The sequence below is a fragment of the Budorcas taxicolor genome, chromosome Y (genome assembly GCF_023091745.1).
Source record: "Budorcas taxicolor isolate Tak-1 chromosome Y, Takin1.1, whole genome shotgun sequence".
In the NCBI taxonomy this organism is placed as follows: Eukaryota; Metazoa; Chordata; class Mammalia; order Artiodactyla; family Bovidae; genus Budorcas; species Budorcas taxicolor.
The window spans coordinates 7,431,444-7,449,854 of record NC_068936.1 but is presented as its reverse complement, the minus strand read 5'-3'; the positions used below and the strand labels follow the sequence as shown (position 1 = coordinate 7,449,854).

Sequence of the window (18,411 nt, the reverse complement as noted above, 5' to 3'; positions counted from 1 at the left end):
TTTTAAGTTGATGCTGAAGTAAACACTGGTTGAACATTACCCTTCAATTGCTAGGAGACCAGTGACTTTGTGATGTCACAACTAACCTTTGATTGCTAGGAGACCAGTGATTTTGCGATGTCACAGCTTTTTGACTGGGAGGACCTCTGTGATGGTCGAGAGAGGTTCTCTCTGCAGGTCAGGCAGACATCATTTGAAGCTGAACCAGACAAATGAGAAAATTATCTGAAGAAATGTTTCTCTGAGATGGCACATATTTCTTCAGAAATTCAAGATGGGCCTCCTAAAGATGAACCCACTGGTTCAGAAACCTCCATTAGATCTTCTTCTTATGATTATACAACTGGGGACTCAGTTTTGAGATCTATGATTGAAGAATATGCTTTTCAGGCTTTGTCTGAGGATCTTGTGATCAAAAGGCCACACTACACATATTCTGTCTCTGAAACAGATGATGCGAATGATTTCCTTTCACTCACATTTCCACAAAAACTTTGGAATATAGTTGAAAGTGATCAGTTTGAATCTATTTGGTGGGATGACACAGGCACATGTATAGTGATCAATGAAGAACTCTTTAAGAAAGAAGTCTTGGAGAGAAAGGATCCTTTCAGAATATTTGAAACCAAGAGTATGAAGAGTTTAATTCGACAGCTTAACCTTTATGGATTTCATAAAAAGCGCCAAACTGTTCAAAGATCGGCTTCACTACCTGTCTTTCTGGAAGAAGAAAACAACATCTCTCTTTTGACTAAGGTATTCCAAAATTTTCACTTATTGCCAATATGTCAGATTAAACCATGTGACCTAGAAAGCATGTTCATATATGTAGCCAAAACAGAATTTAAACTTGAGATAACAAGTTGTTGAAATAGTTTTATTTTTTTGAAGTTGAAAACAGCTGGAGGTTAAAATATTGGATGTTAACAAACTTTCCTAGCAACTTGAAACCAGACATAAGTTCTGAAGCTACTTGAAGTGGTATTTACTGTATATATGCAACATACTTTTAGTTGAGCATATTCTTTCTAACATGTTACCTGTTAAAACTACCAACAGAGGTATTTGATTTGATGTTATTTAATTGGTTCCATTAAAGGAATATGTTTTTATAACTTAGCTTTGTTTGTCAGTTTTACCTTGGTTTATAAAGAAACTAAATAATTTAATTCTTTGATTTCAGTTACAGACCTACTATAATCCAAATTTCAAAAGAGGCCATCCCCAACTTTTAGTAAGAATGCAAAGAAGAGTTGGAATTAACAATGTGTCTCCAATATCTTCATTAGTTCAAGGTAACAAGAAGCATGCTAAAGCAAGTGTCAAAAAAGATGATCATAACTCTGAATTTCTTCCAGAAATCAGCGGAGAGACTGCATGTCCAGCCTCCACAAGTTTAAGTGTGCCTTTCATACAAAAGCCTCATACCAGCCAGATAGTCACTAATACAAGTGCCCTATCTCCATGTGCCTTACCTACCCCATCAGCAATATCAGTTAGACACACAGACCAGATTGTGGTAGATCAACCTGAAGTTTTACAAACGTTGAGCATTTTTAATTGGCACTCACAGAGCAGCTATGCTCAAGGAAACGGCCACGTTGAGGACTTTGCTACTACAACTACATCTCCTTCTCGGAACCACATCGAATCTCCATTACAGAGCAGTTATTCTGGACTGATGGTGGAACCTTCGAAATTTCCAGACAGGCATAGCGATATGTCAGCCCATGACAGTCCTTTTCTTAACCTGCAAGAGAGAGGCAACTCATGGTTCTCAGTGCCAACAATCGCTTATACATCTGCCTCCTCTCTTTCGAGTAAACTCATCAATAATCATCAATATGTGAAAACCATCCTAATTAAAGCTGACCTATCAAATACGTGTCAGATTATGGAGCCTAAAGGAGATTGAAATTTATGTTCGGACATGTCAACAGATATCTACAATTCTTGTATTTGAACAATAAATTTCCATGTTCATCTTCATAGTTTCATTTTTTATTTTCAAACAAGGAAGAGTAAAATGAGGCTTTAGTTCAATGGTTGGCTATTTTACTTCATGGCTTTATAAACTTGTCAGTTCAAGAAAACATCCGTTATGCATCCTAGGTAAATGACACCTGGTATAATATTTGTAAGCAACAAAATGAGAACAAAGGGAAAAGAGGTAATGGATGTAAAGTGATTTCTGAACTCATCCCTGATGAAATGAAGGGGTGCTAAATTAAGATGGTATGGGTGAAGGAAGAGATGCAAATAAAGTTAGAAAAATGAAAATACACAGTATGAACTTTCGTGCCTTCACTCATTATATTCTATTAGTTACTGGTAGAGTCTTAAAAGGTTAGACAGCAGATTGCTTTCATTAAAGAAATTCATTCTGTCCTTGAAAATATAGATACTGCAGCATGTCCAAAGTCTTGATCACAATTATGCCATCACTGTGATAACAAAGATAACGTGACATAATCAGTGACTGGCCCATGGTCAGCACAAGATATGTACTTTACAAGTGGTATTCTATAGGGTCGTTTTGGTCTGCTGTCCTTAAGGACCCTCTTTATTTCCTGACACCAAGATTCCACCCTATAATTCCAAATGAATTTTTAGACATTGCTTATCTGTCACCACAGAGACAGAATAATTTCCTGGTGGTGACTGCAGCACATCAACGTGGTTAAAAAGTTCTTGAAAGACATGATATCTGTTTTCCTTAGTAATTTCATTATCTTTCTCTTATACTGTGCTTCTGAAGCTACAATCACGCAAATTATTTTCAATCATGCTAAGCCCCTTCTCACAACTTTGTCTCAACACTTTCTTCGGATTAGAAGGAACTTATGTTTGCCCTCCCATGAAGGAGAGCACAGATATCAGGTCCTCATGTATCTTTCACCTCAGCTGAAACATAGAGCCTACCAATGACACATTTTAAGTGCTTACTGAATTATCAATAAAGAAACGTAATAACCAATCAAATGCTCTACACGTTACTCAACAACATTCTTTAACCTGCACTACTATCATAATTCACCTTTGCTATTTACTGAGAAAATTTTCCCAGTTGAAAAATATTTATTATATTTACCTGGATGTACGATTTCTCGGGTGGCATGTACTCCCGTGTTTTGAAGAATATTTCACGTTTGCATGTCATTTTTCTCTTGTGTTATTTTGTTGTGTCAATCAAAGTCTTTTGCATAGGCAAATAGGAGTAGATGCTTTCCTGGAGTTCTCTTACTTTTTGGAGGACCCATTGGTGTTGACAATTTAATCTCAGATTCCCCTGCCCTTTGTAAATCCAGCTCGAACATCTGGAAACTCATGGTTCACATTCTGTTGACACTTGACTTGGGGAATTTTGAGCAGTTCTTTGCGACTCTGTGCTGTTGCTGCTGCTGCTAAGTCGCGTCAGTCTTGTCCGACCCTGTGCGACCCCATAGACAGCAGCCCACCAGGCTCTGCTGTCCCTGGGATTCTCCAGGCAAGAACACTGGAGTGGGTTGCCATTTCCTTCTCCAGTGCATGAAAGTGAAAAGAAAAAGTGAAGTCGCTCAGTCGTGTCTGACTCTTCACGACCCCATGGACTGAAGCCTACCAGGCTACTCCATCCATGGGATTTTCCAGCCAAGAGTACTGGGGTGGGTTGCCATTGCCTTCTCCGTGACTGTGTGAGATGTGTGCAATTAAGCAGTTGTGTGGACATTCTTTGGATTGCCTTTCTTTGCGGTTGGAATGAAAACTGAACATTTGCAGTCCTCTGGCCACAGCTGAGTCTCCCAAATTTGCTGGCATGTGGAGGGCGCACACTCGGAGCATCTTCTTTCAGAATTTGAAATATCTCAACTGAATTCCATCACCTCCACGAGCTTTGTTTGTAAGTATGCTTCCTAAGTCCCCTAGACTTTGTATTACAGGACATCCGGCCTTAGGTGAATGATCATACCATCGTCCTTCACTGAGTCATGAAGATCCTTTGGGCAGAGTTCCTCTGTTTATTCTTCCCACCTCCTCTTAATAGCTTCTACTTCTGTTACGTCCGTACCATTTCTGTCCTTTATTGTGCCCACCTGTGTATGATATTTCCCCTTGGAATCTCTGATTTTCTTGACGAGATCAGTAAGGATACAATTCTACTTATTTCCTTTATTTATTGGCTTTGATAACTGTGGAAGTTGTTATCTCTTTTTACTATTCCTTAGAACTCTGCATCCAAATGTGTATCGTTTTTCTTTTTCTCTTTTCGTTTAGCTTCACTACTCTTCTCAGCTCCTTTTGAGGCCAGATAACTCTGTTCAGTTCAATTCAGTCGCTCAGTCATGTCCAACGCATTGCGACCACCGAATTGCAGCACGCCAGGCCTCCCTGTCCATCACCAACTCCTGGAGTTCACTCAGACTAACGTCCATCGAGTCAGTGATGCCATCCAGCCATCTCATCCACTGTCGTCCCCTTCTCCTCTTGCCCACAATCCCTCCCAGCATCACAGTATTTTCCAATGAGTCAACTCTTTGCATGAGGTGGCCAAAGTACTGGAGGTTCAGCTTGAGCATCATTCCTTCCAAGGAAATCCCAGGGCTGATTTCCTTCAGAATGGACTGGTTGGATCTTCTCTCAGTCCAAGGACATTTCAAGAGTTTTTTCCCAACACCACAGTTCAAAAGCATCAATTCTTCGGCACTCAGCCTTCTTCACAGTCCAAATCTCACATACATACAATGACCTCAGGAAAAACAATAGCCTTGGCTAGATGGACCTTAGTCAGCAAAGTAATGTCTCTGCTTTTGAATATACTATCTAGGTTGGCCATAACTTTTCTTCCAAGGAGTAAGTGTCTTTTAATTTCATGGCTGCAGTCACCATCTGCAGTGATTTTGGAGCCGCCCAAAAAGTAAAGTCTGACACTGTTTCCACTATTTCTCCTCTGTTTCCCATGAAGTGATGGGACCGGATGCCATGATCTTCATTTTCTGAAAGTTGAGCTTTAAGCCAAGTTTTTCACTCTCCTCTTTCACTTTCATCAAGAGGCTTTTTAGCCCCTTTTCACTTTCTGCCATAAGGGTGGAGTCATCTGCATATCTGAGGTTATTGATATTTCTCCCAGCAGTCTTGATGCCAGCCTGTGTTTCTTCCAGTAAAGCATTTCTCGTGATGTTCTCTGCATAGAGGTTAAATAAGCATGGTGAAAATATACAGCCTTGATGCACTTTTCTTCTTCTTCTTTTTTTTTTTTTTTTCTTTTTTAGTTTAGTCTTTTTTTTTTTTTTTTAATTCTTATTTTTACTTTATTTTACTTTACAATACTGTATTGGTTTTGCCATATATTGACATGAATCCACCCCGGGTGTACATGTGTTCCAAACAAGAACCCCCCTTCCACCTCCCTCCCCATAACATCTCTCTGGGTCATCCCTGTGCACCAGCCCCAAGCATGCTGTATCCTGCATCAGACATAGACTGGCGGTTCGTTTCTTACATGATAGTATACATGTTACAATGCCATTCTCCCAAATCATCCCACCCTCTCCCTCTCCCTCTCCCTCAGAGTCCAAAAGTCCGCTATACACATCTGTGTCTCTTTTGCTGTCTCGCATACAGGGTCATCATTGCCATCTTTCTAAATTCCATATAGATGTGTTAGTATACTGTATTGGTGTTTTTCTTTCTGGCTTTCTTCACTCTGTATAATAGGCTCCAGTTTCATCCACCTCATCAGAACTGATTCAAATGTATTGTTTTTAATGGCTGAGTAATACTCCATTGTGTATATGTACCACAGCTTTCTTATCCATTCGTCTGCTGATGGACATCTAGGTTGTTCCCATGTCCTGGCTATTATAAACAGTGTTGTGATGAACAGTGGGGTACATATGCCTCTTTCAATTCTGGTTTCCTCGGTGTGTATGCCCAGCAGGGGCATTGCTGGGTCATAAGGCAGCTCTATTTGCCATTTTTAAAGGAATCTCCACACTGTTCTCCATGGTGGCTGTACTAGTTCACATTCCCACCAACAGTGTAGGAGGCTTCCCTTTTCTCCACACCCTCTCCAGCATTTATTGCTTGCAGGTTTTTGGATCGCAGACATTCTGGTGTGAAGTGGTACCTCATTGTGATTTTGATTTGCATTTCTCTAATAAGGAGTGATGTTGAGCATCTTTTCATGTGTTTGTTAGCCATCCATATGTCTTCTTTGGAGAAATGTCTATTTAGTTCTTTGGCCCATTTTTTGATTGGGTCGTTTATTTTCCTGGAATGGAGCTACATAAGTTGCTTGTATATCTTTCTCAGTTGCTTCATTTGCTATTATTTTTTCCCCATTCAGAAGTCTGTCTTTTCATCTTGCATATAATTTCCTTTGTTGCACAGAAGATTTTAATTTTAATTAGATCCCATTTGTTTATTTTTGCTTTATTTCCAGAATTTTGGGAGGTGGATCATAGAGGATCCTGCTGTGATTTATGTCGGAGAGTGTTTTGCCTATGTTCTCCTCTAGGAGTTTTATAGTTTCTGGTCTTATGTTTAGATCTTTAATCCATTTTGAGTTTATTTTTGTGCGTGGTATTAGAAAGTGATATAGTTTCATTCTTTTACAAGTGGTTGATCAGTTTTCCCAGCACCACTTGTTAAAGAGATTGTCTTTACTCCATTGAATATTCTTGCCTCCTTTGTCAAAGATAAGGTGTCCAAATGTGTATCGATTTATCCCTGGGCTTTCTATTTTGTTCCATTGATCTTTATTTCTGTCTTTGTACCAGGACAATACTATCTTGATGACTGTGACTTTGTAGTAGAGTCTGAAGTCAGGCAAGTTGATTCCTCCAGTTCCATTCTTCCTTCTCAAGATTGCTTTGGCTATTTGAGATTTTTGTATTTCCATACAAACCTTGAAATTATTTGTTCTAGTTCTGTGAAAAATATGGCTGGTCGCTTGATAGGGATTGCACTGAATTTGTAAGTTGCTTTGAGTAATATTCTCATTTTCACTATATTGATTCTTCCGATCCATGAACATGGTATATTTCTCCATCTATTAGTGTCCTCTTTGATTTCTTTCATCAGTGTTTTATAGTTTTCTATATATAGGTCTTGAGTTTCTTTAGGTAGATATATTCCTAAGTATTTTATTCTTTTCGTTGCAATGGTGAATGGAATTGTTTCCTTAATTTCTTTTTCTACTTTCTCATTATTAGTGTATAGGAATGCAAGGGATTTCTGTGTGTTGATTTTATATCCTGCAACTTTACTATATTCATTGATTAGCTCTAGTAATTTTCTGGTGGAGTCTTTAGGGTTTTCTATGTAAAGGATGATGTCATCTACAAACAGTGAAAGTTTTACTTCTTCTTTTCCAATTTGGATTCCTTTTATTTCTTTTTCTGCTCTGATTGCTGTGGCGAAAACTTCCAGAACTATGTTGAATAGTAGCGGTGAAAGTGGGCACCCTTGTCTTGTTCCTGACGTTAGGGGAAATGCTTTCAATTTTTCACCATTGAGGATAATGTTTGCTGTGGGTTTGTCATATATAGCTCTTATTATGTTGAGGTATGTTCCTTCTATTCTTGCTTTCTGGAGAGCGTTTATCATAAATGGATGTTGAATTTTGTCAAAGGCCTTCTCTGCATCTATTGAGATAATCATATGGTTTTTATTTTTCAAATTGTTAATGTGGTGAATTACATTGATTGATTTGTGGATATTGAAGAATACTTGCATCCCTGGGATAAAGCCCACTTGATCATGGTGTATGATCTTTTTAATGTGTTGTTGGATTCTGATTGCTAGAATTTTGTTGAGGATTTTTGCATCTATGTCCTCCTCTAGGAGAACCTTCCTCTGCAATTTTCTGGAAGAGTATGAGTAGGATAGGTGTTAGCTCTTCTCGAAATTTTTGGTAGAATTCAGCTGTGAAGCCATCTGGACCTGGGCTTTTGTTTGCTGGAAGATTTCTGATTACAGTTTCAATTTCCTTGCTTGTGATGGGTCTGTTAAGATTTTCTATTTCTTCCTAGTTCAGTTTTGGAAAATTATACTTTTCTAAGAATGTGTCCATTTCTTCCACGTTGTCCATTTTATTGGCATACAACTGCTAATAGTAGTCTCTTATGATCCTTTGTATTTCTGTGTTGTGTGTTGTGATCTCTCCATTTTCATTTCTAATTTTATTGATTTGATTTTTCTCTCTTTGCTTCTTGATGAGTCTGGCTGACGGTTTGTCAATTTTATTTATCCTTTCAACGAACCAGCTTTTGGCTTTGTTGATTTTTGCTATGGTCTCTTTTGTTTCTTTGGCATTTATTTCTGCCCTAATTTTTAAGATTTCTTTCCTTCTACTAACTCTCAGGTTCTCCAATTCTTCCTTTTCTAGTTGCTTTAGTTGTAGAGTTAGGTTATTTATTTGACTTTTTTCTTGTTTCTTGAGGTCTTCCTGTATTGCTATGAACTTTCCTCTTAGCTCTGCTTTTATAGTGTCCCACAGGTTTTGTGTTGTTGTGTTTTCATTTTCATTAGTTTCTATGCATATTTTGATTTCTTTTTTGATTTCTTCTGTGATTTATTGGTTATTCAGAAGTGTGTTGTTCAACCTCCATATGTTGGAAGTTTTAGCAGTTTTTCTCCTGTAATTGAGATCTAATCTTAATGCATTATGGTCAGAAAAGATGCTTGGAATGATTTCGATTTTTTTGAATTTATCAAGTTTAGATTTATGGCCCAGGATGTGATCTATCCTGGAGAAGGTTCCATGAGCACTTGAAAAAAAGGTGAAATTCATTGTTTTGGGGTGAAATGTCCTATAGATATCATTTAGGTCTAACTGATCTAATGTATCATTTAAAGTTTGCGTTTCTTTGTTAATTTTCTGTTTAGTTGATCTGTCCATAGGTGTGAGTGGGGTGTTAATGTCTCCCACTATTATTGTGTTATTGTTGATTTCCCCTTTCATACTTGTTAGCATTTGTCTTACATATTGTGGTGCTCCTATATTGGGTGCATATATATTTATAATTGTTATATCTTCTTCTTGGATTGATCCTGTGATCATTATGTAGTGGCCTTCTTTGTCTCTTTTCACAGCCTTTGTTTTAAAGTCTATTTTATCGGATATGAGTATTGACACTCCTGTTTTCTTTTGGTCTCTATTTGCGTGGTATATCGTTTTCCAGCCCTTCACTTTCAGTCTGTATGTGTCCCTTGTTTGGAGGCAGGTCTCTTGTAAGCAGCATATAGAGGGGTCTTGTTTTTGTATCCATTCGGCCAATATTTGTCTTTCGGTTGGGGCATTCAACCCATCTACGTTTAAGGTAATTTTTGATAAGTATGATCCCATTACCATTTATGTTATTGTTTTGGGTTCGGGTTTATACACCCTTTTTGTGTTTCCCGTCTAGAGAATATCCTTTAGAATTTGTTGGAGAGCTGGTTTGGTGGTGCTGAATTCTCTCAGCTTTTACTTGTCTGTAAAGCTTTCGATTTCTCCTTTGTATTTGAATGAGATCCTTGCTGGGTACAGTAATCTGAGCTGTAGGTTATTTTCTTTCTTCACTTTAAGTATGTCTTGCCATTCCCTCCTGGCCTGAAGAGTTTCTATTGGAAGGTCAGCTGTTATCCTTATGGGAATCCCCTTGTGTGTTATTTGTTGTCTTTCCCTTGCTGCTTGTGATATTTGTTCTTTGTGTTTGATCTTTGTTAATTTGATTAATATGTGTCTTGGGGTGTTTCGCCTTGGGTTTATCCTATTTGGAACTCTCTGTGTTTCTTGGACTTGGGTGATTATTTCCTTCCCCATTTTAGGGAAGTTTTCAACTATTATCTCCTCAAGGATTTTCTCATGATCTTTCTTTCTGTCGTCTTCTTCTGAGACTACTATAATTCGAATATTGGAGCGTCTCATATTGTCCTGGAGGTCTCTGAGATTGTCCTCATTTCTTTTAATTCGTTTTTCTTTTTTCCTCTCTGATTCATTTATTTCTACCATTCTATCTTCTATTTCACTACTCCTATCTTCTGCCTCCGTTATTCTACTATTTGTTGCCTCCAGAGTGTTTCTGATCTCATTTATTGCATTATTCATTATATTTTGACTCTTTTTTATTTCTTCTAGGTCCTTGTTAAACTTTTATTGCATCTTCTCAATCCTTGTCTTTAGGCTATTTATCTGTGATTCCATTTTGATTTCAAGATTGTGGATCATTTTCACTATCAATATTCGGAATTCCTTCTCAGGTAGATTCCCTACTTCTTCCTCTTTGGTTTGGCGGGCATCTCTCCTGTTCCTTTACCTGCTGAGTATTCCTCTGTCTCTTCATCTTGGTTATATTGCTGCGTTTGGGGTGGCCTTTTTATATTCTGGTAATCTGTGGAGTTCTCTTTATTATGGAGCTTGAGTTCTCTTTATTATGGAGCTTCCTCACTGTGGGTGGGGTTCTATCAGTGGCTTGTCAAGGTTTCCTGGTTAGGGAGGCTTGTGTTGGAGTTCTGGAGGGTGGAGCTGGGTTTCTTCTCTCTGGAGTGCAGTGGAGTGACCAGTAGTGGGTCATGAGACATCAAAGGTTTCGGAATAATTTTGAGCTGCCTGTATATTGAAGCTCAGGGGAGTGTTCCTGTGTTGCTGGAGAATTTACGTGGTCTGTCTTGTTTTGGAACTTGTTGGCCCTTGGGTGGAGCTTGGTTTTGGTGTAGGTATGAAGGCATTTGATGAGCTCCTATTGCTTAATGTTCCCTGAATTCAAGAGTTCTCTAATATTTTCAGGCTTTGGATTTAAGCCACCTGTTTCTGGTTTTCAGTTTCATTTTTACAGTAGCCTCTAGACTTCTCCATCTATACAGCATCGATGATAAAACATCTAGGTTAAAGATGAAAAGTTTCTCCACCTTGAGGGGCACTCAGAGAGGTTCACTGAGTTACAAGGAGAAGAGAAGATGGAGGGGGTAGTTAGAGGTAACTGGAATGAGATGCGGTGAGATCAAAAGAGGAGAGAGCAAGCTAGCCAGTAGTCACTTCCTTATGTGCGCTGTAGAGTCTGGACCGCTCAGAGGTATTTACGGAGTTATACGGAGAAGAGGAGAGGGAGGAAGTAGACAGAGGTGGCCAGGAGGATAAGAGAGAGGAATGAGAAGGTGAGAGACAAATCCTGCCAGTAACCAGTTCCTTAGGTGTTCTCCACGGTCTGGAACACACAGAGATTCACAGAGTTGGATAGAGAAGAGATGGGGGAGAAAAGAGACAGAGGCCCCCTGGTGGAGAAAAAGGAGAGTCCAAAGGAGGAGCGAGCGGTCAAGCCAGTAATCTCGCTCTCAGGTAAACTTGGGTAGTGAAGTTTGGGTTTTTAAATGTACAAAATTGACAACAAAAACCTAAGAGCAAAGATTAAAAATCTAGAGTAGAGGTTGGATTTTCAAAAATACAATATTAAAAACAAGAAGCAGAAGGAAAAAGGAAGAAAGAAAAAAGGGGAAAAAAAGAGCAAAAGAAAAAAAAAACAAAAAACCACACACCACCAACCATCCAAACAGTATATATGGTGTTTGCCTTAAAAAAAAAAAAAAAAGACTTTTTAGTAATAGTAATAATGGTTATAGAAATAAAAATTAGAGGAGAAATAGAAGACAACAATTTAAAAAAAAGTTAGAAAAAAAAAGAAAAAAAAAAAAGGAATGATTTTAAAAATAGTAAAAATATATCTGGCCCTTCTCTGTTGTTGTGGGCCATGTGGGATCACTTCCAAGGTGGTACCCTCTGTTTAACTTCTTCTGTTTGCTGGTTTTTTAGGCTCACTGGTTCCGTCGTGCTGTGGCCAGGAGGGATGCTGCAAACAAATAGCACTGCCGTGTGCACACAGTGTCTCAGCCCCGCTTGACCTGTCCCTTCTCGTTGCGCACAAACTGCTCCGGCTCTACAATCCTCAGCCGGGAACCGTCTGGGGCCGGCCCTAGGCTGCGTGCACTTCCCCGGTCTAAGCCGCTCAGGTTCGGCGCTCAGATAGCCCTCAGAGGCACAGATTTGATTGCAACTGTGTTTTGTGCCCTTCCCCGGTCCGAGTAGCTCAGGAGTTTGGGGAGCGTGATCGCTGCGACTTGTTGCCTTTCCTGCCGCTGCTGCTCAGTTTTCTGCGTGGACCACTGGCGCCCCTTGTGAGGCAGATGGTGACTGTCCAGCACCCCCAGAAGTCTTAGCAAAGAAGCCTGCTTGCAGTTAGGTAAGTAAAGTCTCTCCAGGTCTGCAATTGCCCCTTTCCAGTCCTTACGGCTCTGGCTGCCTGTCCCCGGTGGGGGATGGTCTGCAGCCGGCTTTTTCTGTTCTGTCCTTTGTTCTGTGCTCCGTCCTGGTGCTGTCTTATGTTCAAGCTTTTCATGCGGTAGCTATCCCACAGTCTGGTTTGCTAGCCCAAGTTCGATCATTCTGGTTGCGTGTGGGGCATTCCTGCCCGATTCTTACAAAGCACGGCAGCCCGCGCCTCCCACGCTTCCCTGCCCTGCCCCCACTAGCTTGTGGCGGATGCAGGCGTCTGTGCTGCTTTTCTGCTGGGGGAGTTACTGTTGGGCTTGTAATCTGTTGGTTTTAATTATGTGTTTATTGTTCCCTTCCTGTTATGTTGCCCTCTGCATTTTCCAAGGCTCGCCACAGACTCGGCAGGGAGAGTGTTTCCTGGTGTTTGGAAACCTCTCTTCGTAAAATTCCCTTCCCGGGACGGGCTTCCCTTCCTGGGATGGAGCTCCCTCCCCACCTCCTTTGTCTCCTTTTTCGTCTTTTATATTTTTTCCTACCTGTTTTTGAAGACAATGGTCTGCTTTTCTGGTTGCCTGATGTCCTCTGCCAGCTTACAGTTGTTTTGTGGAGTTTGCTCAGTGTTGAAATGTTCTTTGGAGGAATTTGTGAGGGAGAAAGTGGTCTTCCCGTCCTATTCCTCCGCCATCTTTGCAGTTCCCTCTCCATTTTGCTTTTTTGCATTTCTTTTCTATGGGGATGGTCTTGATCCCTGTATCCTGTACAATGTTAGGAACCTCATTCCATAATTCATCAGGCACGCTATCTATCAAATCTAGGACCTTAAATCTATTTCTCACTTCCCCTGTATGGTCATAAGGGATTTGATTTAGGTCATACCTGAATGATCTAGCAGTTTTCCCTCCTTTCTTCAATTTGAGTCTGAATTTCGTAATAAGGTGATCATGATCTGAGCCACGGTCAGCTCCTGGTCTTGTTTTGTTGACTGTATAGAGCTTCTACCTCTTTAGCTGCAAAGGATATAATCCATCTGATTTTAGTCTTGACCATCTGGTGATGTCCATGTGTAGAGTCTTCCTGAATCTGAGTCCTATTCTGATATATAGGGCCATATTCAGTAAATCTTTAATCCAATTTACTCTTGATGGGTGTGGCTGTATTCAAGTCCTGTTGTTTGAACTGAGGCCTAACTATGGTATGGGTAATGAAAGTAATTGGGACCTTCTTCAAAAGGACTTGAGCAAGCACTCTTGTATTCAGTGCCCATCACCCTGATGCTTCCCATTCTTGGACCATGTCTCTACCGGACACTCCTGGACACTCACAAGCAACACTGGCTCAGTTTCTTGTGGGAACACTACTCTGACTCTTGGCTCCTGGTGAACACAAGGCTTTGTTTGTGCCTTCTGATAGTCTGCTTCAGTCCTGTGGAAGTTCTGTAATCAAATCCAGGTGGCCTCCAATGTCAAATTCCCTGTGGGTTCTCAGTCCCTTTGCCTGACCCCACGTTGAAAAATCTGTAGTTGTTCTAAAACTTCCTTACCTATACAAGAATTTCTTTAGAAAAATTATCCTGCAATTGGTGGATTGTGTGCTAGGCCACTTTTTGGTCAGTTGAAAGGTTACCTCCTCTGAGAGGGCTTATGTCACAAACTGCATGAACAAGGGCTGTAGCAGCCAGATAGCTCTTCCTTGTCAGACCATTGCTGACCCATGCCTCTGCAGGAGACTCTCAATCACTCAAAAACTCTTCTGACTCTGTTTAGGGGCAGTCCCTGAGTATAGGTGCACAAAATGTTTTTTTGAGCACTCAGTGTGACTGGTAGGTATTGATTCTAAATGCAAATTCACTCCTGCTGCAGTCTTGGTGGGACTTTACCTTTGCTTGGACATTTTGTTGTTGGTGGTGGTGGGACCCAATATGCTCCTGTCAATGGTAATTTAGCAACAAGCTGTAATTTTGGAGCTATTACAGGAAAAGATGAGTTCACACCCTTCTACTTTGCCATCTTCACTTCCTCACAGGCACACAACAGCAAAGGGTTAAATAACTACATCCCACTTCTGCACTTTCTTCACCTTTCTGCACTGTCAGGTAGGGTGGAAGCCCATGGACACAACCAAGGTCACCTTTTCTCTTCTAAGATGCCTGTGCTTTCACAATGAAGGACCCTACCTTATCATGTCATTTATTTCACATGATGATAGAGTGTGCTTCCTGATGGGCTGATCCGAGGCAGCACTATCCCAGAGCCTTCCTCTAATATGGAAAGCTTCTCCAGTGCACTAGTTTATCTTTCCATTCCTCCTCCTTCCAGTCTCTACTCTTTTCTGAAGGACATTCACCTCTGCACAGACTTGGATACAGTTATATCCATATCCACCATTTCCACAGGCCAGCCCAGTTCTCATAGACTGAGATGCTATGCTTCAAAAGCCCCACCCCACTGGATTTACACTGGATGAGTCCTCAGGCCTTCTACATCCTCTTCCTGGTAAACACACACACACACACACACACACACACACACACACACACACACCCCAACACAGCAGAAACTGTGAGCTTCTTTATGTCTCTTGATGTAAAACCAAGTTTGTGAACACTCTGTCCTGAGTTGTCACTGGCCATCCTCTCCTCATTCCTGTCTTGAACAGGACCACCTCAGAGATGCATGGACCAGTCTCCCACACTCTGTGTATGCCTGGTGAGACTTCTGCTTGCTCCATATCTCATAGTCTGTAACATTCATCTCTGCCAGCTGTGGTTGAACATACATCCACACAGAAATACACACAAACGTGTGCAATAAGCTCATGTGGTTAGACACACAAATGTTCAAGGCATGAGAAAGCAGAAGCAAAAAGGGAACATAGATCTTTCTGTAGCTGAAGAACCAGTGCTTCATATGAATTATAGAGATATCCATTTTCTTATAGAATAATGTCCAATCTGAACTGAAATATGAAGTATAGAAAAGCCCAAATTCCATGATGGAGACTTAGCACCTAGGTCTTGATACAGTAAAAACAAAGCATTCCCCACTTCATGGAATCAATCTTTGTGTCCGTATATATTATTAGAAATACAGCAAACTACTTACTTCATTAAGAAACAGGGCTGCCCACATTTTAATTTGTGGAATAGAGATAATTCCATTTTCATACGGGTTTTCTATAACTTCAAAAAGCAGTGCCAAGATTGTCCTATATGAAATATCCAGAACTTCACATTACTGGTAGACAACCATGACCTAGATTCATATATGAGGTATAGAGGAGTCCGAATATCACATGAGAAAAACAGCTTCCAGATTTTCATAAAGTGAAAGAAAAAATGTAATAGATCATGGAGGCAAACAAGAATCACTCTATTTGCATGTAAAAATGTATGTACTTCTACATTTGAATTCAATTCAGTTCAGTCTCTTAGTCGTGTTTAACTTTTGTGACCCCATGTTCTGCAGCATGTCATGCTCCCTGTCCATCACCAATTACCCGAACCTCCACAAACTCATGTCGATCGAGTTGGTGATGCCATCTAACCATCTCATACTCAATCATCTTCTTCTCTTGTTGGCTTCAATGATTCCCAGCATGAGGGTCTTGTTCAATGAGTCCATTCTTCAGATCAGGGTCCAGATTATTGGAGTTTCAGCTTCAGGATCAGTGTTTCCAATGTATATTCAGGACTGATTTCCTTTAGTGTCCTTGCAGTCCAAGAGACTCTCAAAAGTCTTCACTAACACCACATTTTAAAAGCATCAATTCGTGCATACTCAGCTCTCTTTACAGTCCAAATATCACATGTGTACATGACCTCTGGGAAAACCATAGCTTTGGCCAGGTGGACTTTTGCTGGCAAAGCAATGTCTCTGCTTTTGAATATGCTATCTAGGTTGGTCATAACATTCCTTCCAAGCAGTAAGTGCCTTTTAATTTCATGGCTGTAGTCACAATCTGCAATTATGTTGGAGCCCCCCAAAATAAAGTGTTTTGTTATTTCCATTGTTTCTTCATCCATTTGCTAAGCAGTGGTGGGACTGGATAGCATAATCTTTTCTGAATGTTGAATTTTAACCTACAGTTTTCACACTTCTCTTTCATTTTTATCAAGAGGTTCTTTACATCTTTTTCCACTTTTTGCCATGAGTGATTTCATCAAAGTATCTAACACTGTTGATATTGCTCCCTTCAATCTTGATTCACGCTTGCGTTTCTTCAAGCCTGGCATTTAACATGTTATACATGACATATGAACTATGGACGGAGGTTTGTGACATTGTACAGGGAACAGGAATCAATACCATCCTCAAGAAAAAGAAAACAAAACAAAAAAAGCAAAACAGATGTCTGAGAAGGCCTCACAACGAACTGTGAAAAGAAGACAAGGTAAAAGCAAAGGAGAAAAGGAAGTATTTATCCATTTCAATACAGAGTTCCAAAGAATATCTAGGAGAGTTAAGAAAATCTTCCTCACCGATCAATGCAAAGAAATGGAGAAGAATAATAGAATGGGAAAGACTAGAGTCTCTTCACAATTTAGAGATACCAAGGGAACATTTCATACCAAGATGAGCTCAATAATGAACAGAAATGGTATGGACCTAACAGAAGCAGAAGATATTAAGAAGATGTGGCAAGAATACGAAGAAAAACTAAACAAAAACATTTTCAGGACCTAGATAATCACAATGGTGTTATCACTTTGCCTCACCGAGAGTCAGACATCCAGGAATAGGAAGTCAAGTGGGCCTTAGGAAACATAACTATGAACAATGCCAGTGGAGGTGTTGGAATTCCAGTTGATCCATTCGAAGTCCTAAAACATGATGGTGTGAAAGTATTGCACTCAATATGGCAGAAAGTTGGTAAATTCAGCGGTGGTTACAGGACAGGAAACAGTCAGGTTTCATTCCAATCCCAAAGAAAGGCAACGCCAAAGAATGTTCAAACTACCATGCAGTTGAACTCACCTCACATGCTTGTAAATAATGCTCAAAATTCTCCAAGCCAGGTTTGAATGATGTGTGAACCATGAACTTCCAGATGTTCAAAGTGATTTTAGAAAAGGCAGACAGAGCAGAGATCAAGTTACCAACATCTGTTATCATTGAAAAAGCAAGCAAGTTCCAGAAAAAAGGAACAGTAGTTTGGTTCCAATTAGGAAAAGGAGTATATCAAGGCTGTATATTGTCACCCTGCTTATTTAACTTAAATGCACAGTACATCTTGAGAAATGCTAGGCTGAGAGAAACACAAGCTGGAAACAAGATTGCTGGAAGGAATATCAATAGCCTCAGATATGAAGATGACATCACCCATATGGCAGGAAGTGAAGAAAAACTTAAGAGCTTCTTGAGTAAAGTGATGAGGAGAGTGAAAATTTTGGCTTAAAGTCCAGCATTTACCAAACTAAGGTCATGGCCTCCAGGCCCATCACTTCATGGCAAATAGAAGGAGAAACAGTGGAAACAAATCAGACTTTATTTTGGGGGGGCTCCAAAATCACTGAATATGGTGATTGCAGCCATGAAAATAAAAGACGTTTACTCCTTGGAAGAAAAGTAGTATATTCAAAAGCACAGACATAACTTTGCCAACAAAGGACCATCTAGTCAGGGCAATGGTTTTCCCAGTGGTCATGTATGGATGTGAGATTTGGACTGTGAAGAAAGCTGAGCACCAAAGAGCTGATGTTTCTGAACTGTGGTGTTGGAGAAGACTCTTGAGAGTCCGTTGGACTGCAAGGGGATCCAACCAGTCCATTCTAAAGAAGATCAGTCCTGGGTGTTCGTTGGAAGGACTGATGCTAAAGCTGAAACTCCAGTGCTTCCATTTATTTAGATTTCTGTCCTTGTGCTAATGTCTTACTGTCTTTGTATATTCTGAAATCAGGCAGGTGGATTCTTCAATTTCCCTTCTTCTTTCTCAAGATTGATTTTGCCATTAGAAGTTTCCTTGTGTTTCTATGCCTACTGTGAAAGTATACATACTGTGTAAGTATTTATTCTAGTTTTGTGAATAATACCATTGGTAACTTGATAAGGGTTTCATTGAACCTATAGTTTGTTTCGATTTGTATACTCATTTTCACTATATTGTTTCTTCAAGTCCAACAACCTGGTATAATTCTCCATTTATTTGCCTCGTCTTTCTTTCTGTCATCATTGTTTTATAGTTTC

The 18,411-nt window shown here is 40.0% G+C and overlaps 1 protein-coding gene across 1 annotated transcript; it reads left to right on the top strand.

The window, feature by feature from the left end:
- The first annotated feature begins 246 nt into the window (after positions 1 to 246).
- On the top strand, positions 247 to 1,915 carry LOC128071058 (heat shock transcription factor, Y-linked-like). Its single transcript, XM_052664044.1, has 2 exons — positions 247 to 756; positions 1,184 to 1,915. The coding sequence occupies exons 1-2, from the start codon at positions 247 to 249 to the stop codon at positions 1,913 to 1,915; spliced, it is 1,242 nt and encodes a 413-aa protein (XP_052520004.1).
- The last annotated feature ends 16,496 nt before the right edge of the window (positions 1,916 to 18,411 follow it).

What these genes read in the sequence shown, in the direction of transcription:
- LOC128071058 (XM_052664044.1), top strand. Translation starts at nt 247, where the DNA reads ATGGCACATATTTCTTCAGAAATTCAAGATGGGCCTCCTAAAGATGAA. An exon ending in ACATCTCTCTTTTGACTAAG is followed by an intron (nt 757 to 1,183) that starts GTATTCCAAAAT and finishes CTTTGATTTCAG; the next exon opens with TTACAGACCTACTATAATCC.